At 45.6% G+C, this 25,296-nt stretch overlaps 1 protein-coding gene across 3 annotated transcripts in view; it reads right to left on the minus strand.

Annotated features, from left to right (window-relative positions):
- Positions 1 to 25,296, minus strand: part of abcc4 (ATP binding cassette subfamily C member 4 (PEL blood group)) — a 566,891-nt gene that overhangs the window by 117,852 nt on the left and 423,743 nt on the right. For all 3 annotated transcript variants that reach the window (XM_068034379.1, XM_068034378.1, XM_068034377.1), the window contains exon 26: positions 16,241 to 16,396. In XM_068034379.1, coding sequence (XP_067890480.1) covers positions 16,241 to 16,396 — 156 coding nt within the window. The remainder of the gene's footprint in view (positions 1 to 16,240; positions 16,397 to 25,296) is intronic.

Consider the following 25,296-nt stretch of genomic DNA (forward strand, 5'->3'; position numbering starts at 1 on the left):
ACCCCACCAGGAAGGCCGAGAGAGGGGGTTGTGATGCTTGGGCAATTCACAACCTCCAGACATCCGACCAGGCATGCACCATGGAGAGGTCACTCCATAGTCACCTCACAGCGACCAAAACAACACAGAAGGAAGCAGTTACGGGTTATAAGTCCAGCTCAATTGGAGTAGAGATTGAGTGCCACGGATTGCCTTTGTCAGGGGGAGAGGTCATCGCATCTCACTGGACAGCTACCGCCCGCCTCAAACCGGGCAGCCCCTGGTCAGTAAGGTTCTGTCCCGTCACAGTCCACCTGCTTCAATGGATGCTTGGAGCTCAGGGTCATTGCCTGACAAGTGGACTGCAACACCGCACCAAACAGCACGACAAAAAAAGGAAAGAAGGTACCAGCCCTTCGTTTTGCAAGCTGGAATGTCAGAACTGTGTGTCCTGGCCTGTCGCAAGACCCGACACAAATCAACGATTCTCCGAGGACTGCCATCATTAACAACGAGCTCAGTAGACTCAATGTGGACATTGCAGCACTTCAGGAGACACGCCTCCCTGCAAGCGGATCTCTAAGAGAGCAAGACTACACCTTCTTTTGGCAGGGTAGGGATCCTGAAGAACCAAGGCAGCATGGAGTGGGCTTCGCCATCAGAAACTCCTTGCTCAGTATGATAGAGCCACCCTCAAATGGCTCGGAACACATACTGTCCATCCGACTGCTCACCACCTCTGGTCCAGTACACCTACTCAGCATCTATGCTCCAACACTCTGCTCCTCACATGAAGTTAAAGACCAGTTCGACAAGGAACTCCATAATAACATTAGTAGCATCCCCAATACCGAACACCTGTTCCTGCTGGGGGACTTTAATGCCAGGGTTGGAGCCGACCATGACGCATGGCTCTCCTGCCTTGGGCGCTATGGCATTGGAAGGATGAATGAGAATGGACAGAGACTGCTTGAGTTGTGTACCTATTATAACCTCTGCATCACCAACTCGTTCTTTCATACTAAACCCTGTCACCAGGTTTCATGGAGGCACCCCAGATCACGTCGTTGGCACCAGCTGGACCTCATCGTCACAAGGTGAGCCTCTTTAAACAGCGTTCAAATCACACGCAGCTTCCACAGTGCGGACTGCGACACTGACCACTCCCTGGTGTGCAGCAAGGTTAGACTCAAACCAAAGAAGCTACATCACTCCAAGCAGAAGGGCCACCCGCGCATCAACACGAGCAGAATTTCTTATCCACAGCTGTTACGTAAATTCAGTTGAAAAAGCCCTTCAAAACACTCCTACAGGGGATGCAGAGACTAAGTGGGCCCACCTCGGAGGCGTCATCTATGACTCTGCAATGACCACCTATGGCAAATGTGTGAAGCAGAATGCAGATTAGTTTCAATCTCACTTTGAAGAGCTGGAACCTGTCATAGCCGCTAAGCACTGTTGAACTACAAGAAAGCCCCCAGCGAGTTAACATCTCTGGCACTTAAAGCAGCCAGAAGCGCTGAACAAAGAACAGCCAGGCGCTGCGTAAATGACTACTGGTAACACCGATGCAGTCGTATTCAGCTGGCCTCAGACACCGGAAGGATCAGAGGAATTTATGATGGCATCAAGAGAGCTTTTGGGCCAACCATCAAGAAGATCGCCTCCCTCAAGTCTAAATCAGGGGACACAATCACTGACCAACACCAACTGGACCGCTGGGTGGAGCACTACCTAGAACTGTACTCCAGGGAAAATGTTGTCACTGAGACCGCCCTCAATGCAGCCCAGTCTCTGCCAGTCATGGATAAGCTGGACGAACAGCCAACAAAATCGGAACTCAGTGATGCCATTGATTCTCTAGCCAGTGGAAAACCCCCTGGGAAGGACGGCATTACTCTGAAATAATCAAGAGTGCCAAGCCTGCTATACTTTCAGCACTCTACGAACTGCTCTGCCTGTGCTGGGACGAGGGAGCAGTACCACAGGACATGCGCGATGCCAATATCATCATCCTCTATAAGAACAAGGGTGACCACGGTGACTGCAACAACTACCGTGGAATCTCCCTGCTCAGCATAGTGGGGAAAGTCTTTGCTCGAGTCGCTTTAAACAGACTCCAGAAGCTGGCTGAGCGTGTCTACCCTGAGGCACAGTGTGGCTTTCGAGCAGAGATCCACCACTGACATGCTGTTCTCCCTTCGCCAGCTACAGGAGAAATGCCGATAACAACAGATGCCCCTCTACGTTGCTTTCATAGATCTCACCAAAGCCTTTGACCTCGTCAGCAGACGTGGTCTCTTCAGACTACTAGCAAAGATCGGATGTCCACCAAAGCTACTCAGTATCATCACCTCATTCCATGACAATATGAAAGGCACAATTCAACATAGCGGAGCCTCATCAGACCCCTTTCCTATTCTGAGTGGCGTGAAACAGGGTTGTGTTCTCGCACCTACACTGTTTGGGATCTTCTTTTCCCTGCTGCTCTCACATGCGTTCAAGTCTTCAGAAGAAGGAATTTTCCTCCACACAACATCAGGTGGCGGGTTGTTCAACCTTGCCCGTCTAACAGCGAAGACCAAAGTATGGAAAGTCCTCATCAGGGAACTCCTCTTTGCTGACGATGCTGCATTAACATCCCACACTGAAGAGTGTCTGCAGAGACTCATCGACAGGATTGTGGCTGCCTGCAACGAATTTGGCCTAACTATCAGCCTCAAGAAAACAAACATCACGGGACAGGACGTCAGAAATGCTCCATCCATCAATATTGGCGACTACGTCTCTGGAAGTGGTTCAAGAGTTCACCTACCCAGGATCAACTATCACCAGTAACCTGTCTCTCGATGCATAAATCAACAAGCGCATGGGAAAGGCTTCCACTGCTATGTCCAGACTGGCCAAGAGAGTGTGGGAAAATGGCACACTGACACGGAACACAAAAGTCTGAGTGTATCAAGCCTGTGCCCTCAGTACCTTGCTCAACGGCAGCGAGGCCTGGACAACGTATGTCAGCCAAGAGCGACATCTCAATTCATTCCATCTTTGCTGCCTCCGGAGAATCCTTGGCATCCGGTGGCAGGACCGTATCTCCAACGCAGAAGTCCTCGAGGCAGCCAACATCCCCAGCTTATACACCCTACTGAGCCAGCGACGCTTGAGATGGCTTGGCCATGTGAGTCGCATGGAAGATGGCAGGATCCCCCAAGGACACATTGTACAGCGAGCTCGTCACTGGTATCAGACCCACCGGCCGTCCATGTCTCCACTTTAAAGACGTCTGCAAACGCGACATGAAGTCCTGTGACATTGATCACAAGTCGTGGGAGTCAGTTGCCAGCGATCGCCAGAGCTGGCGGACAGCCATAAAGGCAGGGCTAAAGTGTGGCGAGTCAAAGAGACTTAGCAGTTGGCAGGTAAAAAGACAGAAGCGCAAGGGGAGAGCCAACTGTGTAACAGCCCCGACAACCAATTTTATCTGCAGCGCCTGTGGAAGAGTCTGTCACTCTAGAATTGGCCTTTATAGCCACTCCAGGCGCTGCTTCACAAACCACTGACCACCTCCAGCCGCTCACCCATTGTCTCTCGAGACAAGGAGGCCAAAGAAAAAAAGATCAGCTCTTTCAGTCTGCTCCTTCATTCACTCAGATCATGGTTGATTCTCTACCTCAACTCCACCTTGCTACACTATCCCCATATCCTTTGATTCCTTTGTATCCAAAAATATATCACCCTCTGTCTTGAACACTTCAATGAATGAGAATCCACAGCTCGCTGAGGTAGAAAATTCCAAAGACTCAACCCTTTGAGTGAAGAAATTTCTCATCGCCTAAATGGCCAAACCCTTATTCTGATACTGTGATCCCTAGTTCCAGACTCCCAAGCTAGGGGAAACATCCTCGCGGCATCTACCCTGTCGAGCCTCAAGAATTTTAGATGTTTCAATGAGATCATCTCTCATTTATCTAAACTCTAGGGAATATGGGCCTAGTGTACTCAATCTCTCCTCATAAGACAGTCCCCTCATCTCAGGAATCATTCTCGTGAACCTTTGTTGCACTCCCTCTAAGCCAAGCACATCCTTCCTTAGGTAAGGAGACCAAAACTGTGCACAGTACTCCAGGTGTGGTCTCAAATAAAATTTGAAATTCAAATAAACCACACTCAAGCAGAAAATGGTTGACTTGGCTTCTGATTTTGTATCCCAAAATAATATAATTGTAGTAAGACTTCTTTACTCTTGTACTTGAATCCCATTGTAATAAAGGCCAACATTGGATCTGGAATGCACTGCCTGAGAGTGTGGTGGAGGCAGGTTCAATCAAGGCATTCAAAAGGGGATTGGATTATCTGAGAAGGAAGAATGTGCAAGGTTATGGGGAGAAAGCGGGGGAATGGCACCACATGAAATGCTCCTTCAGAGAGCCAGCATTGACATGATGGGCTGAATGACCTTCTTCTGTGCTGTAACCATTCTATGATTCTATGATACCATCTACTTTCCTTATTGCGCGCTGCACCTGCATGTTAGCTTTCTGTGATTTGTGTACAAGAACACCTCGATCCCTCTGAATACCAACATTTCCCAGTCTCTCACCATTTAAAAAATATTCTGCTTTTCTATGTTTCCTACCAGAGTGGATAAATTCACTCTTCGCCACAACATATTCCATCTGCAATGCTCTTGCCCAGTCACTTAACTTTCGCAATCTCGTCACAGTCCTCCTCACAGCTTATTTTCCTCCCAACTTTGCATCGTCAGCAAACTTAGATACATTACACTTGGTTCCCTCATCTAAGTCATTGATTATAGAAGGACAAAATAAACTTTCATTTGGAAGGACAGCCAGCAAGGATTTATTAAAGGTGTCTGACAAACTTGATTGAATTCTTTGATAAGGTAACAAAGAAAGTTGATCAATGCTCAGTACATTCAAGATTGAGATCAATAGATTTCTGGGCACGAAGGGAATCAAGGGTTCTGGGGATAGGGCAAGAAAGTGGAGTTAATTTAAATGTTCAGCCATGATATTACTGAATGGTGGAGCAGACTCAATGAGACATATTGCCTCGTCCTGCTCCTATACCTTACGTTAAAAAAATTGCAGCAGATGTTGTATATATGGACTTTTAGAAGTTATTTGACAAAGTGTCACTAAGGAGGCTTTTAAGATGGAAACTCATGGAATTAAGGGGAAAGTGGCAGAATGGATACAAAATTAGCTCAGTGACAGGAAGCAAAGGATGTGGTGGATGGATGTTTTCCAGATTGAGAGGTGCCTTGCAGTGGTGTTCCCCAAGGGTCAGTTTTGGGTCCATTACCCTTTCCAATGTTTATGAACAACCTAGGCTTGAGTGCAGAGAGTAGCACTGTAAAGTTTGCAGACAATACTAAATTTGGCAAGGTACAGGTCATGATGAGGACTCTGCATCGAACTCAAAGGACAGTATATAAATCCCAGCTATTGGCTCAAACGTTTCCCCTTTATTGTTTCTACTTTTATGTCTCTATCTGTGTTCGTGTTTATCGTGTATGCATGCTGGCGTGGTCGCGTTGCGTATTCGTGGTTATTGACCGAATTGGAGTTTTGGGGTTGATAAACTTCCAGCTTCCTTGTTTAAATCGAAGAAAACATGCCCGGTTGATTTTTTTGCCTTGCAATTGGAGGGGGGAGCTAAAGCACAGTGTTTTTAAAGTTAAACCCTGTTACGGTTAAACAGGCAAAGGCTCAGAGGGAACCCCCAGACTCCTTTCTCACCTGGTCATAACAGAAATTTGGGGGCTAGCATCCGGATTGGACCCACAAACCAATGAGAAATTGGAAGTGGGAAGTCAAATTGATCCCAATCAAAAAGAGAAAAGATTTCAATACAGGTTTTCTTGTGATTGTGTGTGCTCGAAGACTAACATGCCTGCAATTGAAGCCAGTAATTCCCTAAGCCAGGGTGAAGTAACTTGGGATAAGTTAAAAGCACTGTCTATGGCGGAGTTGAGAAAAATGGCTGAGCAGTGTGAGATTAGTGCCCATGCCAAGGCTAGAAAGTCTGAACTCCTAAGACTAGTGGCCAACCATTTTTCCCTTGAATCTGAAGAAGCAGAATCAGGGTTAGAAGTCGACCCCAACAGGGGATTGCTAGCAAAGCTACAATTGGAACGCAGGAAACTTGAATTAGAGAAAGAAAGAAAGAGAGAGACAGGAGAGAGAGAAAAAAACGAGTTTTCCAGAAGGAACGTGAAGGAAAAGAAAGAAAGGAGAGAGAGAAAGCAAGAGAGGAGAGAGAAAGAACCTTCTAGAAAGAATGCGAAGAGAGAGAGCTGAAGCAGCTTGAGTTAACGAAGGGCCGACAGAGTAACCCCAGTGAAAGCATAGCCAATATGGAGGAGTGTAATTCAGGGCTGGGTACAGAATTGTTAAAACTTTCCCAACTGATCCCAAAATTCAATGAGGGAGACGTGGAAGGGATTTTTGTGTCTTTTGAAAAACTGGCAAGGCGGTTGAAGTGGCCAGCTGAGGCCTGGACTCTGTTGTTAGAGCAAATGAGTAGGAAAAGCCCATGAGGTTTATTCCATATTGCCAGATGAGAGTTCATCAGATTATGAACTAACCAAAAATGCTATCCTCGGGGCATATGAGTTAGTACCGGAAGCCTATCACAAAAAGTTTAGAACCCTCAAGAAGCAAACTAATCAAACTTAGCTGGAGTTTGAGAGAAATAAGCAGCTGGCTTTTGACCAGTGGCTGAGGGCTCGTAAAGTACAGCTCAGCTATGAGAATCTCAGAGAAGTAATTTTGCTAGAGGAATTTAAAAACTCTCTCCCACTCTCTATAAAGACACATGTAGAAGAGCAAAAGGCTCATAGAGCCCGGCACGCAGCAGTCCTGGCCGATGAGTTTGCTCTTATTTATAAGTCAGTTTCCCAGGGGAAAACCTTTCCTAATCATCCCCACAAATCCGAAAAGGACAAAGGGTGGGAAGGTGATAGAAGCCCAGGCAGTCCGAGGAGGGAAAGAACAAAGAACAGTACAGCACAGGAACAGGCCATTCGGCCCTCCAAGCCTGCGCCAATCTTGATGCCTGCCTAAACTAACACCTTCTGCACTTCTGGGGCCCATATCCCTCTATTCCTTTCCGATTCATATATTTGTCAAGATGCCTCTTAAACGTCACTATCGTACCTGCTTCCACCACCTCCCCGGCAGCAAGTTCCAGGCACTCACCACCCTCTGTGTAAAGAACTTGACTCGCACATCCTGTCTAAACTTTGCCCCTCGCACCTTAAACCTATGTCCCCTAAAACTGACTCTTCTACCCTGGGAAAAAGCTTCTGACTATCCACTCTGTCCATGCCACTCATAACTTTGAAAACCTCTATCATGTCGCCCCTCCACCTCCGTCATTCCAGTGAAAACAAACCGAGTTTATCCAACCTCTCCTCACAGTTAATGCTCTCCAGACCAGGCAACATCCTGGTAAACCTCTTCTGTACCCTCTCCAAAGCCTTCACATCCTTCTGGTAGTGTGGCGACCAGAATTGCACGCAATATTCTAAGTGGGGCCTAACTAAAGTTCTGTACAGTTGCAGCATGACTTGCCAATTTTTATACTCTATGCCCCGACTGATGAAGGCAAGCATGCTGTATGCCTTCTTGACTACCTTATCCACCTGCTTTGCCACTTTCAGTGACCTGTGGACCTGTACGCCCAGATCTCTCTGCCTGTCAATACTCCTAAGGGTTCTGCCATTAACTGTATACTCCCCACCTGCATTAGACCTTCCAAAATGCATTACCTCACATTTGTCCGGATTAAACTCCATCTGCCATTTCCCCGCCCAATTTTCCAACCGATCTATATCCTGCTGTATCCTCTGACAATCCTCATCACTATCCGCAACTCCACCAACCTTTGTGTCATCTGCAAACTTACTAATCAGACCAGCTACATTTTCCTCCAAATCATTTATATATACTACAAACAGCAAAGGTCCCAGCATTGATCCCTGTGGAACACCACTAGTCACAGCCCTCCATTCAGAAAAGCATCCTCCCACTGCTACCCTCTGTCTTCTATGACCGAACCAGTTCTGTATCTATCTTGCCAGCTCACCTCTGATCCCGTGTGACTTCACCTTTTGTACCAGTCTGCCATGAGGGACCTAGTCAAAGGCTTTACTCAAGTCCATATAGACAACATCCACTGCCCTTCCTTCATCAATCATCTTCGTCACTTCCTCAAAAAACTCAATCGAGTTAGTGAGACACGACCTCCCCTTCACAAAACCATGCTGCCTCTCGCTAATACGTTCATTTGTTTCCAAATGGGAGTAAATCCTGTCCCGAAGAATCTTCTCCAATAATTTCCCTACCACTGACATAAGGCTCACCGGCCTGTAATTTCCTGGATTATCCTTGCTACCCTTCTTAAACAAAAGAACAACATTGGCTATTCTCCAGTCCTCTGGGACCTCACCTGTAGCCAATGAGGATACAAATATTTCTGTCAAGGCCCCAGCAATTTCCTCCCTTGCCTCCCTCAGTATTCTAGGGTAGATCCCATCAGGCCCTGGGGACTTATCTACCTTAATGCTTTGCAAGACGCCCAACACCTCCCCCTTTTTGATAACGACATGACCCAGACTATCTACACTTCCTTCCCTAGACTCATCATCCACCAAGTCCTTCTCCTTGGTGAATACTGATGCAAAGTACTCATTTAGTACCTCGCCCATTTCCTCTGGCTCCACACATAGATTCCCTCCTCTGTCCTTGAGTGGGCCAACCCTTTCCCTGGTTACCCTCTTGCTCTTTATATACGTATAAAAAGCCTTGGCATTCTCCTTAATCCTGTTTGCCAATGACTTTTCATGACCCCTTTTAGCCCCCCCTTTCTCCTTGCTTAAGTTCCTTCCTACTGTCTTTATATTCCTCAAGGGCTTCGTCTGTTCCCAGCCTTCCAGCCCTTACGAATGCTTCCTTTTTCTTTTTGACTAGGCTCACAATATGCCTCGTTATCCAAGGTTCCCGAAACTTGCCAAACTTATCCTTCATCCTCACAGGAACATGCTGGTCCTGGATTCTAATCAACTGACGTTTGAAAGACTCCAACATGTCAGATGTTGATTTACCCTCAAACAGCTGCCTCCAATCTAAATTCTTCAGTTCCTGCCTAATATTGTTATAATTAGCCTTCCCCCAATTTAGCACCTTCACCCGAAGACTACTCTTATCCTTATCCACAAGTACCTTCAAATTTACGGAATTATAAGATCATAAGAACTAGGAGCAGGAGTAGGCCGTCCGGCCCCTCGAGCATGCTCCGCCATTCAATAAGATCATGGCTGATCTTTTCGTGGACTCAGATCCACTTACCCGCGCTCCCACCGTATCCCTTAATTCCTTTATTGTTCAAAAAGATATCTACCTTAGCTTTAAAGACGTTTACTGAAGAAGCGTCAACTACTTCACTGGGCAAGGAATTCCATAGATTAACAACCCTCTGGGTGAAGAAGTTCCTTCTTAATTCAGTCCTAAATCTGCTCCCTCTAATCTTGAGGCTATGCCCTCTTGTCCTAGCTTCACCTGCCAGTGGAAACATCCTCTCTACTTGTATCTTATCTATTCCCTTCATGATTTTATATGTTTCTATAAGATCCCCCCTCATTCTTCTGAATTCCAATGAATATAATCCCAATCTACTTAGTCTCTCCTCATAAGCCAACCCCCTCAACTCCGGAATCAACCTAGTGAACCTCCTCTGCACCCTCTCCAGTGCCAGTATATCCTTTCTCAAGTAAGGAGACCAAAACTGCACACAGTACTCCAGGTGCGGCCTCACCAGTACCTTATACAGCTGCAACATAACCTCTCTGCTTTTAAACTCAATCCCTTTAGCAATGAAGGACAAAGTTCCATTTGCCTTCCTAATTACTTGTTGTACCTGCAGACCAACCTTCTGCGATTCATGCACAAGGACACCTAGGTCCCTCTGCATAGCAGCATGCTGCAACTTTTTACTATTCAAGTAATAATCCTTTTTACTGTTACTCCTACCGAAATGAATGACTTCACATTTATTAACATTGTATTCCATCTGCCAGACCTTTGCCCACTCACTCAATGTATCTATGTTCCTCTACAAAGTTTCACAGTCATCTGCACACTTTGCTCTGCCACTCATCTTAGTGTCATCTGCAAACTTTGACACCCTACATGTGGTCCAACTCCAAATCATCTATATAAATTGTAAATAATTGCAGTCCCAACACCGATCCCTGAGGCACACCACGAGTGACTGCTTGCCACCCAGAATAGCACTCATTTATCCCCACTCTCTGCTTCCTGTTAGTCAACCAATCCTCTATCCATGCTAATACTTTACCCCTAACGCCATGCATTCTTATCTTATGCAGCAGCCTCTTGTGCAGCACCTTGTCGAAGGCCTTTTGGAAATCTAGGTACACCACATCCACTGGGTCCCCATTGTCCACCTTGCTCGTAATGTCATCATAGAATTCCAAAAGATTTGTCAAGCATGACCTGGTCACTGTTCTCGAAATGCTCCCCTACTGAAACTCCTGAAAGCAGGAGACACAAGGGACCCTCCGCCAGCCAAAAAGGAAGGTGTTATAAGTAGGAGACCTGCGTGCTTCCATTGTAATAAAGCAGGGCATTTCAGACCTGACTGTTGGAAACTAAAGGGAAAACCTGTAGGGTTAATCAGGGCACAACCGCTCAGTCAAGAAAGGACCCTGATGGAAAGCTGTGGCTTTAACTGCAGTAAGAGTAAGACCCAGGAAGCTTATGGCTGCAAATGCAGGAAAATTTAATGTGATTCCTGAGGGCTATCAGGGTTTTGTGGCTGAAGGGAGAGTAACCCCATACCCCTCGAGTGGGGCAAGCAAGCCCATAGTAATGCTCAAGGACACGGGCCACTAGATTCCTTTTACTGGGAAAAAGCCTGATCTTTTCCCCAGAGAGTGCAGTAAACTCCAGAATGGTGGTGAATGATATTGGAGGGCAGCGTGTACATGTACCTTTCCACTGGGTGCACTTGGAGTGCGACCTAGTTTCGGGACCGGTGACCGTAGGGATTGTCCCTAGTTTGCCTGTGGATGGGGTTGACCTACTCCTAGGTAATGATCTGGCGGGGATGAAGCTGCTAGCTTCCAAGTAGTGAAAGAAAGACAGCAGGAGGTCAGACAGACAGGGCAGTGGCAGGAGATGGTCCCCTGCAGGTCCCCTGAATGTGTCGTGAATCGGGCCATGACCCTCAGAGGAGACTGAATTGGCTCTGCAGGCAGATGGCTATGAGGTCTATCTATCTGAGACTTCCTTTGGAAAGTTAGAAGAGCCAGGGAATGAGTTAAATGGATTTTCCCTTGCTGAGGCTTAGTGAGCTGACTCAATATTGAGAGAGTTAGCACAGGCTGCCCAATTTGAAAGTGAAGCAGAGGGAATCCCTGATTGCTACTATTTAAAGAATGAGGTACTGATGAGGAAATGGAGTTCTCCTCACAGACCTGAGAGCAAGGAGTGGTTCACCAGTTAGTGGTGCCACAGAGGTACCGGAGAGATAAAGTAAGGATGGCCCATGAGATTGCAGTGGCTTTCCATGTAGGTGTATGAAAAACCAAAGCCCGCATAAGACAGCTGTTTGACTGGCCAAAACTCCACAAAGATGTGGTGGAGTACTGTAGGAGTTGCCACATGTGCAAGTTTGAGGGAAACCCGAACCTACAGTGAAATCTGCACGCCTATGTCCTATATCGGTGTTTGGAGGACCCTCTAGCAGTCAGCCAGTGAACTGTAAGGAACCCCTGCCGAGAACAAAAGGGGACAGGCAGGCACCAGGCTGGCAACACGTTACAAAGGAACGGGGAAAAAGGGACCAAGAGGGCAAGTTAAAGGAAGTCAGAGAAGAATCCCAGATGAAAACACCTACTATCTGGTCAGCCAACCCTGAAATGTATGCAAAATTAGAGCCCATATCCTCCTATGTAAATGCAGACACTAGAAGCACCCCACCAGAGTTGCTAACAGCATTTACAGGCACCTGCAAAGACAAAGAAAGTTCTCAAGAGGGCAGAGAAACCCTGAGGCTGATGCTTCACCAAGTCGAAGTGTCGCACGGGAGTGCAGTAGAAACTGGACAAATACCTGCAAGCAGGAGTTTCCCAGAGGAAAAAGGGAAGATTAGCCGAGAATTCCCCCACCCCCCAGTCAGGAAAAAAGGGAACCAGCCATCCCCTGAGGTGAAAAGCCCTTGCATGACTCATCAAAGCACTGAGAGTTCAGGATGGACCCACCCACTGCCGCTGCCACTCAGCAGAACTCCAACTTAGGGCTAATTAAACCTAACCCTCCCCCTGCAGACCACAACAAGAGCAAGGATCCTCGAGGCAGTCGTGGAAATGTGCAAACTGAAAAAAACTTCCCCAAAAACCACATGTTTATTGGGATGCCAAAAAGGGCTGTTTAAAGCAGCACTATTACCAAGAAAAGACAGGCTGTAATAATTGTTAGGGTCCTGAATGAATGAGAGAGATGCATGTGTGTTTTCCTGTCCTTATCTTCTCTCTCGTCCCTTTTAATGAAATGCTCTTTTTAAAAATCGCTTTTCATTCCACTGGGCGTGGAGGTGTCATGCAGACCCCCATCTGCCAAGAATGAGGCATATTAATTTTGTCTTATGAGCATTGATTTTTAACTGTTGCTGGAGTGAAGAAATGACGTGTTTGAAGATCACCAGACACTGGGCTGGAAGGACATTTGATTACTAAGAGACTCTGCTTGTGGAGACAAAGGACCATTCCCTGCTCCAATTAACCCAAATGGATTTTGATCATCAGACACTGAAGGTGTAAGGAAGCAGATTCCAGAGATTGCTAAGATAATACAATCCACAAACCTTGTAGGAGAGACTGTTCCAAATAAGGAGCTAGTCACATGACTGACCTGCTGGGCAACCTGGGGTTTTTTGAATTGTGCCACAGAGAAAGGAAAAGAAGGCACTGCAACTGAAGCTAGAACAAGGAAGTCTCTCTCTCTCACGAATCTCTGGATCCACTGAAGTTACTTAAACCTCAAGAGAGAAAAGACTCCTACATCGAAACATCGAAAGGGTAAGAGTTACCTGCAATCAAAGGACAGTAAATAAGTTCCAGTTATTGCCTCAAACTTTTCCCCTTTATTCTTTCTACTTTTCTGTCTTTATCTGCGTGTGTATTTATCGCTTATGCATGCTGGCGCGGTCGCGTCGCGTATTTGTGTTCGTTGACTCAATTGGAGTTTTGGGGTTGATAAACTTCCACCTTCCTTGTTTAAATCTAAGAAAACATGTCTGGTTGATTTTTTGCCTTGCAATTAGAGAGCAGTGAACAAGGATTCACTGAGCGGGGAGCTAAGACACGGTGTTTTTAAAGTTAAACCCTGTTATGGTTAACCCAGGTAAAGGCTGAGAAGGAACCCTTAGACCCCTTTCTCACCTGGTCGTAACAACTTAAATACACTTCCATTGCTACTGAAAATCAATTAAGCCCTGTCTGCATGGAAATGTGACAGATAATCACACCTGGATGTGAGCTATGCTCAAACACAATGAGACAAAATCTTTTTCAGATTTTTCATCTCTGAATAACCTCCATTACAACGGAGAGTGAACCCCCTCATCTCCTCAGAATGGGGCCATCATCAAGACCATTATACAGCCCAGCTAGGACTGAAACCTGAAGTCAGATGGGCGAAGACAACCCTTGTAAAATTCACCTTTAAAGGTAATCGTTTTGAGGAACAAAGGGGGAGATCACAAGAACATCACAGCCAGTGGCTATAGAATGAAGCCCAGGCAGGCAAAGAAGGAGTCCTGCTGCTAATTCTACACTTCAACTTGGTACAGCAAAGAACTGAAAGTGACCCATCATCTCCAATCTGAAATCGTAACCAACAGAAAGCTACAACACCACAACAAGTCAAGACCACAAACAACCCAGGCCTGCATCTTTAAAAAAGAGACTGTTCTACTTAGAAGATTCAACAGACTTACCGTAAACCATGAACACCTGCCACACCTTGAATTCTTACCCTTTACCTTCTCGAGAGTGAATGTGAGAGTGAATATGTGCGTGAGGGGTGTTGCGAACGTTTCAGGGAATACATATTGTTCAATAAATAGTTAATCTTCTGTTTTAAACCTATAAGTAAATCTGTCACTGTCATAAGGGATAACTCATAATTTTAAACAAACACAATTCTAGTCAGTTGGGAGGCAAACAGCGGGAACCACCCCACACCCCTTACCCCTGGCCGTACCAATAGCCCAAGGCATTTTTCATAATTAAAAAAAATCAAGTCTTTTCTGGGAGACATTTTATGTTGAAAGCTTTGGTGCTGCTTTTCCTTTGTCAATCCCATAACAACTTATTCACCAACAAACTTGATTCCAGGTATTTTTTTTTTATGAGCAAAGATCAATTTTCTCAAATATAAAATGGACAAAGATACAGCTTTTATAAATGTAAATTAAAGGTTTCTTTCTTCATCTTCTACAGGACTTACTAAAAAAAAATAAAAATAAACTAATGTATCAACTGAATTTCAGCAATGGTTAGACAACATGATCAGCACACTGTCTGATGTACCAAATACCAGTAAACATTCGTTAAGCTCCAACACAAATGAAGGACAAATTAGTGTTGTACCTTATTTTAAAAAAAGACACAAGTTCCACATTGCAAATGAACATGTGTTTCACAATTAATCAAAAACAATGTTTGGTTGTGGATTGCTACAAAAGGGGTGCACTATAAGCTATGTTAAAACAGAATCAACTTAGTATTTTTGCATGGTATTTGTAGTGGCCCATGCATTCCAGTTGGATGTGGTTTAATTGGTTAGTGCTCAGTGAAAAATAGGTAGCGCCATAACTAATTTCAATTTTCAGTAGCCTGTCTGATTAAAAAAGATTTCTCTCCCTTAATCTGTACTTGATTTTTTTAACTAACTGTTTTGTTAAAGACAAATACAGTAACAGGTGTATGCTATCTGGCCCATCAAGCCTGCTTCATCATTTTGTTATGCAGCAAGAAATGCTGATAATATTATAATTCTAGAGTGGATTATTTTACATACCTCTAAATTATATTTTTCTTAAATATTTAGTTATTTAAAAAAGACACTACTCTTTTCTCTCGCTTGTCAATCAAAAAATGTAATATCGCACCACCTTGCATTTATATAGTGACTTTAACATAGTAAAATAATCACATGATTGAAGTCTTGCATTGTCATAAACCAATGATATACCAGCCAAATAACTGCCAAGTCACATTCTGTCTCCTTTCTGTGGTGTGGCTTGTCACTGATTTGACACAGCAAGCAAAGTACTTGTTATTTTGCCACCATCTAGGACTTTGAAGTTTGTGCCTTAGAATGAGCACACATAGAATCATAGAAAGGCACAGCACAGAAGGAGGCTCATTAGTCTGTGGCAGCTTTTTTGAAGAGAAATCCAGTTAGTCCCAATCCTATGTTCCTTCTCCATTTCCCTGTAATTATTTTCTCCAAGTATTTATTCCAATTCCCTTTTGAAGGCTCCTACTGAATCCACAAACCTATCAGACAGTGCATTTCAAATCCTAACCACTTATTACGTAATTTTTCCCCCCCCCCCCATGTTGTCTCTGGTTCACTGTTCCCTCCACATGCGTACAAAATATTACAAAATGGCAAAGCAGTTCACTTATTTAACTGACATTGGATTTCAAAAAAACTAACTGGGCAAAAAGCACCGAGATGCTGTGATGTGAAAGGTACTATGTATTGTTCAGTTCATTTGTCAATCAACTGAAGGCAAGTTTACATTTAGTATGAAAATGGTGACCATACATTAATTATTTATAACAATAGAGGAAACAAAAAACAAAAACAAGAAACGCTGGAAATACTCAGCAGGACTGACAGCATCTGTGGAGAGAGAAGCAGAGTTACCTGAAACGTTAACCCTGCTTCTCTCTCCAGATGCTGCCAGACCTGCTGAGTATTTCCAGCATTTCTTGTTTTTATTTCAGATTTCCAGCATCTGCAGTATTTTGATTTTATTTTAGAGGAAACAAAAAAGTTGATCTTAATTCTATTCTGTACAATAAGTTTAAGGTTAGATGTAAAAGAATCGGTGTCTCATGGTCAAAACGATGGACACATATTAAACCATAAGGCTAATGATGCTGGGATACATTGGTTTGTATCAGCTCATACTGTACCTGAGGAATGATAGACATACAATTTCGCAGGTCATGTAAACCTAGTTCTGAGGTCACAATGCCATCAATCATGACTTTCCCTTCAGGTTCAGCAAGGCGAAACAAAGCTGAGATTAGAGAACTCTTCCCAGAACCTGTCCTTCCAACAAGCCCAACCTGTAAAAAATATTCACCATGAATTAATTTATTGTTCATTATACAATGTCCTATGCAAATTAAAATTAGAAACAGTGGGTTGAATTTTATTTCCAGGGTTCCGATCATGACGCCGGGCAGAATTCTGGGTCGGGAACCCGGAAGTGGCCATGATGGAACCCTGGAAGAGATTTGAAGAGGCAGCCGATTAACAGGCTGCCTCTAGGAGCCTCATCTAATTAAGGATGCTGGGTGGACTCCAGAGCTGGGAGGGCCAATGGGAACGTCCGAGGCTCTCGGCTGCCAGTAGCCCCATTTGGAGAGATGGGCATTGCCACTGTAGGTGCAAATGACGGAGGTACCCTCTAAGACTAGTAAATGTTTCAAATTATTCGGTGGCCACAGCTACCAGGCCAACATTGTGGAGGGGAATCCCCTCCACAGGATGGCCAGTGGCTGCAGCTGTGGCCCTTGCAGCCCTGCGGATTTATGCTGGGCTGCTTTGCAGGATTCACCTCTGGCACTACCCTCCACCCCAGCCTGCTGCTAGAAGGTCACTGCCATGCCATCTACAGGCCCCAGCCACATCAAGGAGCCTGTCCGCTGTCTGGAAAATCCAGATGGCGTGTGAATAGTGCCCACAAATGGCAGTTTAATTGGCCTTATTGGCTACCCGCCTCTGGCAGGCATTTAGCCCGCCTCCTTGAAAACAGGCCGAAGCTAGGAACATGCCAACAGACCGCAAGCCAGCTGGTAGCGCGAAATTGCCAGCACGCCCGCCTCCAAGCTGGCCTCTGCCCCGGAATGAAAATCCATCCCAGCTTGCCAATGATACATTTTAAACAAATCAAAAAATCATTTAATTATCAAAATGTTCAGTGTATCATTAAACATTTTTTGAAAAGCTCAGCCGTACTAGTTGGGGAGGGAGAATAAAAATCAGCTGCTGATTGGCTTTCATTGTCTTTGCTGGAAAGCAGTTATGTACGGAAACAGGTTAAGACTGGATGCAGCTTGATTGCAATGCCCACTATGTTCAAATTAACTCCCTGTCTAAGCTCACTAAAAATTGGCCACGTGAGCAAAGGGCATGTATGGAATTGTACGCTGAGTCAACACCTTCGTAAGGAGGAGCAAACAATATTTGATGAAAGGGAGTTTTCGTCCCCAGCAAAAAAAAAATTTTGGACTGGAAAAACAGTGGTCCACCTGTGTGTGCCGCATGCCATAGAACTTTTTTTATTATTTGTTTCATGAGATGTGGGCATCACTGGCTAGGCCAGCATTTATTGACCATCCCTAATTGCCCTTGTGAAGGTGGTGGTGAGCTGCCTTCTTGAACCGTTGCAGTCCATGTGGAGTAGAACCACCTACAGTGCTGTTAGGAAGGCAATCTTCCTTGCGGCAGCTCATTTGCATCCCCATGACGGAACCCCCCACCACCCCCACCCCCCCCCCCCATCATTTGGGGAGGGCTGGATGTCCGTCACCGGCAATGGCGTCCACACCATTTTTAAAGGGCTGCCAGCCCTACCGGCTAATTTAAATATTTGAAGGTAAATTGAATTAAAATAAATAAACACATCTCTTTTGCCCCTCTCCCACCCCCCAATAATAATTAATTATTTGCCCTTCCCCCCCAAAACACTTACCTTTACCATCCGACCTTCCCCCCCCCCCAAACTGCACAAACTTTCAACTACAACCCTTTCCACCATCCCCTACACCCTGACCTTCATTTGACCCTATTCCCCCCACACCCCCTGCACTGATAAACTTACTACTCCCCCCCCTCACCAGTGTTGTGCCTCATTTCCCTGTACGGGTATCCGAAGGCGCGTGAGTGCCGGTCACCGGGCGGAAGATTGCAGTGGGACATCAGGCGGCGACATGAGCTTAATTAAATCAATCATTTTAATTTATTTAAATATTCAAGTTGGGGTCCCATCGACGAGTGGCGGAGGGGCCGCCATGGGGTGTCGCTGCCGCCGGTAATATTGGGCCAGCCCTCCTGGCGTCGAGGTGCGTGGTGGCACTCTCCCGGAGGCATTTTCCAACACCCCCAACATTCCCCCCCCTCCCCCCACCATGAAACCTAATGGTAAAATCCAGCCCACTAGTAATGCAAATTATTACAATTAAAACACCACGCACAGAAAAATCTGCAACATGTTTTAAGCAATTCCCAAGTTTATAGAACTAGCTCTCACGTTATCAAGGTCAACATGCATGAGTAGCTTGCAATCTCATAAGCTTATCACTCTGACATGTTGGAGGGTTTCTCCTTTTCAGTATTGAGTGGGACTTCTGCCTATACTTGTGATTCCACCCCAGCCAATTCATTGTCCTGGCTTGGGTCTCTCAGTGCATCTGAGGTGGGATTCCAGCCATCAAGAGACCGAGACTTTCAGCAGGCAAGTGTTTGGGGCTGACTGGGGTGGGAAAAGAGGAGGCTGCTACCTGACCCACTGCTTTCCACTGGGAGAACTGTGGGTCTTTATTGCCACTACCTGCAGCCTACTGCTACTTCATGCCATGGCTTTGTGAGGCAATAGTACCGAGGTGGAAATGGGGAAAATCTACCGGAATCCACTTCCTAACACCATTTGCACATCATGGGCACAGAGAGTGTGAACAGCAGTGGTCCTGACCCAGGCCGGAGGAGATAAATCCGTTGGGACGGAGAGGCAGTAGTACAACTCATCGCTTGAATTTTCCACCATTCTCCACTCTGATCATTCATGAAAATTATTTCCAGCAAAAATTCCAGAAATGCCTTTTTGTCCCAACACAGACATTTACAGATATATTTTAGAATAGTTTTAGAACTACCATAGTTCAAAATGTCATAGAAATGGTCATTTAACAACATATACTTTAAAAATTGAAAACTTAAAAAAAATACATAAGGTACATCTGGAGGCAAATCAACTTCCTTCAGAAGTCGTGAATTATGTTGCAATATTGTAACATGAGCAGTAAAGACCTGTCAGCATTTCCCTTTTGTGACTATTCTTCAAGTATGAGCCTAGGGGTGAGTGCTAGAGGACTATTCCATCATGAAGATAATTACAGACAAGCTTGACGCAGGTCTCAAACTTCAATTTTTCCCCAAATTGAGGCCAACTATAAGGCCTCGCTGCTAGTCAGGCTGAGATTGGACAACTCATCACAAATCAAATCTGGGACCTTTCAGGTCTTTATGTCGCAATGCCATAGTACGAGATGCATTTATTTACTGAATGATTGGGGATACTAGTGACAATTCTAACAAGCACACCTGTAACACCAGATGTTTTACAAATTTGCATTTTGTGAGACAGAAAAATCATATGGGGATGCCAACAAGCATGTCAGAGAATTCCTATGATCTAATGCATTCTCCAAGATGCAAGGTTCAGTTGTATTTGTATTTCTATGTACACGGAATAGAATTCAAGCAAACTATACTATTTGGGAGACATCCACAAATGGAATAAAAGTACATGAAATGTCGTTGCAGGTATTTCAGAAGGACTTTTTAAGATCGTTACAGAAGATGCCAGTCTTCAGCCAATTCAATTCACTCCACCTGATATCAAGAAACGACTGAAGGCACTGGATACTGCAAAGGGCTATGGGGCCTGACAATATTCCGGCAATAGTACTGAAGACCTATGTTCCACAACTTGCTGTGCCCTGAGCCAGGCTGTTGCAGTACAGCTGCAACACTGGTATCTACCCAGCAATGTGGAAAATTACCCAGGTATGTCCTGTACACAAAAAGCAGGACAAGTCCAACCCAGTCAATTACCGCCCCATCAGTCTACTCTCAATCATCAGGAAAGTGATGGAAGGTGTCATCAACAGTGCCATCAAGTGGCACTTGCTTAGCAATAACCTGCTCAGTGACATTCAGTATGGGTTCTGCCAGGGCCACTCAGCTCCTGACCTCATTACAGCCTTGGACCAATCATGCACAAAAGAGTTGAACTCAAGAGGTGAGGTGAGAATGACTGCCCTTGACATCAAGGTAGCATTTGGCCGGGTATGGCATCAAGGAGCTCTAGCAAAATTGGAGTCAATGGGAATCGGGGGAAAACCTTCCACTGGTTGGAGTCATACCTAGCACACAGGAAGATGGATGTGGTTGTTGGAGGTCAATCATCTCAGTCTCAGGACATCACTGCAGGAGTTCCTCAGGGCAGTGTCCTAGGCCCAACCATCCTCAGCTGCTTCATCAATGACCTTCCTTCAGTGTTATGGTCAGAAGTGGGGATGTTCGCTGATGATTGCACAATGTTCAGCACCATTCACGACTCCTCAGTTACTGAAGCAGTCCGTGTAGAAATGCAGCAAGACCTGGACAATACCTAGGCTTGGGCTGATAAATGGCAAGTAACATTTGCGTCACACAAATGTTCGGCAATGACCATCTCCCCCATGACATTCAATGACATTATGATCGCTGAATCTCCCACTATCAACATCCCGGGGGTTACCATTGACCAGAAACTGAACTGGAGTAACCATATAAATACCGTGGCTACAAGCACATGTCAGAGGCTAGGAAGCCTCCTAACTCTCCAATGCCTGTCCACCATCTACAAGGCACAAGTCAGGAACTTGCCTGGATGGGTGCAGCTCCAACAACACTCAAGAAGTTCAACACCATCCAAGACAAAGCAGCCCACTTAATTGACATCCCATCCACAAACATTCACTCCCTCCACCACCAACGCACAGTGGCAGCCGTGTGTACCATCTACAAGATGCACTGCAGCAACGCACCAAGGATCCTTAGACAGCACCTTCCAAACCCGTGACCTCTTCCAGCTAGGACAAGGGCATTAGATGCATGGGAATGCCACCACCTGCAAGTTCCCCTCCAAGCCAAACACCATCTTGACCTGGAACTATATCAGCGTTCCTTCACTGTCGCTGGGTCAAAATCCTGGAACTCCCTTCCTTATAGCACTGTGGGTGCACCTACCTCACATGGACTGCAACAGTTCTAGAAGGCAGCTCACCACCGCCTTCTCAAGGCCAATTAGGGATGGGCAATAAATGCTGGCCTGGCCAGCGAGGCCCACATCCCTTGAATGAATAAAATTAAATTACAGAATATCATAATGTAGCTGTAATACCATGAATTCCTGGGATAAGTTAGAGGACTGGCTTAGTGCCAGCAGATCTTACAGTCTGCTTTCTGCTCATGGTATTGTAGGCACCTAACTTCTAACTATGTCTTCTTAGGCTTTAATAAATGGGTTTGGCATGCAGAAAGCAATCCCCAGCAATTCCACTTGTCTTCAGAACGCATTGAATCCTGTAACAAGTATTTTTTCATTGGGTAGAAAGAGGCTTTTGTAGATGCCCATGATGAAAAGTGTGGCAGAGTGTTTTTTTGAAGGAATAGCACTATGTCCTCTGTTTTTCCAGCCATTTTCATATTTGTTTTCACAGTTGCAGCTTGAATATGATTATTAAACTTAAAGCCTTTCTATTAGGGGCAGATATCTGAACCAGTACCATCAATTAGGGGTGGCACAGTGGCGCAGTGGTTTGCACCGCAGCCTCACAGCTCCAGGGACCCGGGTTCAATTCTGGGTACTGCCTGTGCAGAGTTTGCAAGTTCTCCCTGTGACCGCGTGGGTTTTCGCCGGGCGGTCCTGTTTCCTCCCACCACCAAAGACTTGCAGGTGATAGGTAAATTAGCTATTGTAAATTGCCCCTCGTGTAGGTAGGGAATATGGGATTACTGTAGGGTTAGTATAAATGGGTGGTTCTTGGTCGGCACAGATTTGGTGGGCCGAAGGGCTTGTTTCAGTGCTGTATCAAAAAATAAATAAATTTGTCTTCCCATTTAAAGCTACTTCACAAAAATGCATATTAGTTGTTGTTTTGATTAATAGTAAGAGACATTTTTAATGCTTTTTTTTTCCTGAAATTTTCTCACTGGCCCCCTGTGTCGGACACAAATTGTATTGTGCCCCGCCTCCCCCCCCACCCCAACCACCGACACAAAAAGGTTAGATGTGGTTGAGGGATGGGCAGGACTGGCAGTTCAATGTTCCGGGGTACCGATCCTTCCGGTGTGACAGAGGTGGAGGTAAGAGAGGAGGGGGAGTTGCACTATTGATTAGAGAGAACATCACGGCAGTACTTAGAGAGGATATCCTGGGGGGAATGTCCAGTGAAGCCATATGGGTAGAACTTAGAAATAAGAAAGGGGTGATCACTTTGATGGGATTATACTATAGGCTCCCCCCAGTAGTCAGAGGGAAGTGGAGGAGCATATATGCAGGGAAATCACAGATAGGTGTAGGAATTACAGGGTTATAATAGTAGGTGATTTTAACTTCCCTAATATTATCTGGGACTGCCTTAGTGCTAAGGGATCAGATGGGGAAGAATTTGTTCAGTGTGTTCAGGATAGTTTTCTGAAGCAGCATGTGGATGGCCCTACTAGAGAAGGGGCTACACTCAACCTCCTCTTAGGAAATGAGGATGGGCAGGTGGTTGATGTCAGTGGGGGAGCACTTTGGGACCAGTGACCATAACTCTATTAGCTTCAAGATAGTTATGGAAATGGATAGGACTGGTCCTCAGGTTGAAGTCCTAAATTGGGGAAAGGCTAATTTCGCTGGCATCAGACAGGAACTCTCAAAAGTTGAATGGGAGAGGCTGTTTACAGGTACAGGGACGTCTGGCAAGTGGGAGGCATTTAAAAGTGAGATAGGAAGAGTTCAGGGCCGGCATGTTCCTGTTAGATGGAAGGGCAAGGCTGGCAAGTTTAGGGAACCTTGGTTGACGAGGGATATTGAGGGTCTGGTCAGGACAAAGGAGGCATATGTCAGGTATAAGCAACTGGGATTGAGCGAGTCCCTCAAGGAGTATAGGGGATGTAGGACTACGCTTAAGAAGGAAATTAGGAGGGTGAAAAGGGGCCATGAGATTTCCCTGGCAGATAAGATAAAGGGGAATCCTAAAAGATTCGATAAGTATATTAAGAGTAAAAGGGTAGCCAGGGAGAGAGTAGGTGCCCTTAAGGATCAGTGTGGCAATCTATGTGTGGAGCCACGGGAAATGGGCGAGGTCTTAAATTAATATTTCTCGTCTGTATTTACCGTGGAGAAGGTCATGGAAGCTAGTGAGTTCACGGGAGGGAACACCGATATCCTGGAGCATATCAACATTACAAAAGAGGGTGTTGGAGGTTTTGAAGCGCATTAAGGTGGATAGATCCCCAGGGCCTGACCAGGTGTATCCTAGGATGCTATGGGAAGCAAAGTAGGAGATTGCTGGTGCACTGGCAGAGATTTTTGTATCATCGTTAGCCACAGGTGAGGTACCGGAAGACTGGAGGATAGCTAATGTTGTGCCTTTATTTAAGAAGGGCAGCAGGGATAAGCCAGGGAACTACAGGCCGGTGAGCCTTACATCAGTGGTGGAAAAGTTATTGGAAGGGATTCTGAGAGACAGGATTTATATGCATTTGGAAAGGCATGGTCTGATTAGGGATAGTCAACATGGCTTTGTGCGTGGGAAATCATGTCTCACAAATTTGATTGAGTTTTTCGAGGATGTGACCAAGTGGATTGACGAGGGCAGGGCAATGGACGTTGTCTACATGGACTTTAGCAAGGCCTTTGACAAGTCCCACATGATAGGCTGGTCCAGAAGGTTCAAACACATGGGATCCAGGGTGAGCTAGCAAATTGGATACAAAATTGGCTTGGTGATAGGAGGCAGAGGGTGGTAGTGGAGGGTTGTTTTTCAGATTGGAGGCCAGTGACCCATGGTGTGCCGCAGGGATCTGTGCTGGGCCCTCTGTTGTTTGTCATATATATTAATGACTTGGATGTGAATGCAAGGGGCATGATTAGTAAGTTTGCAGATGACACCAAAATTGGTGGTATAGTGGACAGTGAAGAAGGTTGTCTAAGGTTACAATAGGATATCAATCAACTGGGAAAGTGGGCAAGGGAGTGGCAAATGGAATTTAATGCAGACAAGTGTGAAGTGAATTTGGGAAGTTAAACCAGGGCAGGACATATACAGTGAATGGCAGGGCCCTGGGGAGTGTTGTTGAGCAGAGAGACCTTGGGGTGCAAGTACATAGTTCCCTGAAAGTGGCACCACTGGTTGACAGGGTGGTGAAGAAGGCCTATGGCATGCTTGCCTTCATCGGCCGAGGCAGTGAGTACAAGAGTTGGGACGTCATGTTACAGTTGTACATAACGTTGGTTAGGCTGCATTTGGAGTATTGTGTGCAGTTCTGGTCGCCGCACTACAGGAAAGATGTGATTAAGCTAGAGAGGGTGCAGAAAAGATTCACAAGGATGTTGCCTGGTTTGGAGGGCTTGAGTTATAAAGAGAGATTGGATAGCCTGGGTCTGTTTTCCCAGGAGCGAAGGAGGCTGAGAGGGGACATGATAGAGGTATATAAAATTATGAGAGGCATAGATAGGGTAGATAGCCAGAGTCTGTTTTCCATGATAGGGGTGACTAAAACTAGAGGGCATAGATTTAAGATGAGAGGGAGGAGGTTTAAAGGGGATCAAAGGGGTACATTTTTCACACAAAGAATAGTGGGTATCTGGAATGAGCTGCCTGAGGAGGTGGTGGAGGCAGGAACAGTTGCGACATTTAAGAGGCATCTGGACAGGTACTTGAATGAGCAAGGCATAGAGGGATATGGAATTAATGCAGGCAGGTGGGATTAGTATAGATAGGCATTATGGTCGGCATGGACGCGGTGGGCCGAAGGGCCTGTTTCTTTGCTGTACGACTCTATGACTGTATGAGAACAGGCTGCAAGAAGTGTCTGACCCCTTGCCATCAAAACCTTCTGGTGCAGATAGGAAATGGCATTAAACTGGTTTCACTCCAATTTCCTTCCCTCACTCCAAGTCCACTAGATCTCCACCCCATTATTT

This window comes from Heterodontus francisci, chromosome 6 (genome assembly GCF_036365525.1).
Source record: "Heterodontus francisci isolate sHetFra1 chromosome 6, sHetFra1.hap1, whole genome shotgun sequence".
NCBI classification, from domain to species: domain Eukaryota; kingdom Metazoa; phylum Chordata; class Chondrichthyes; order Heterodontiformes; family Heterodontidae; genus Heterodontus; species Heterodontus francisci.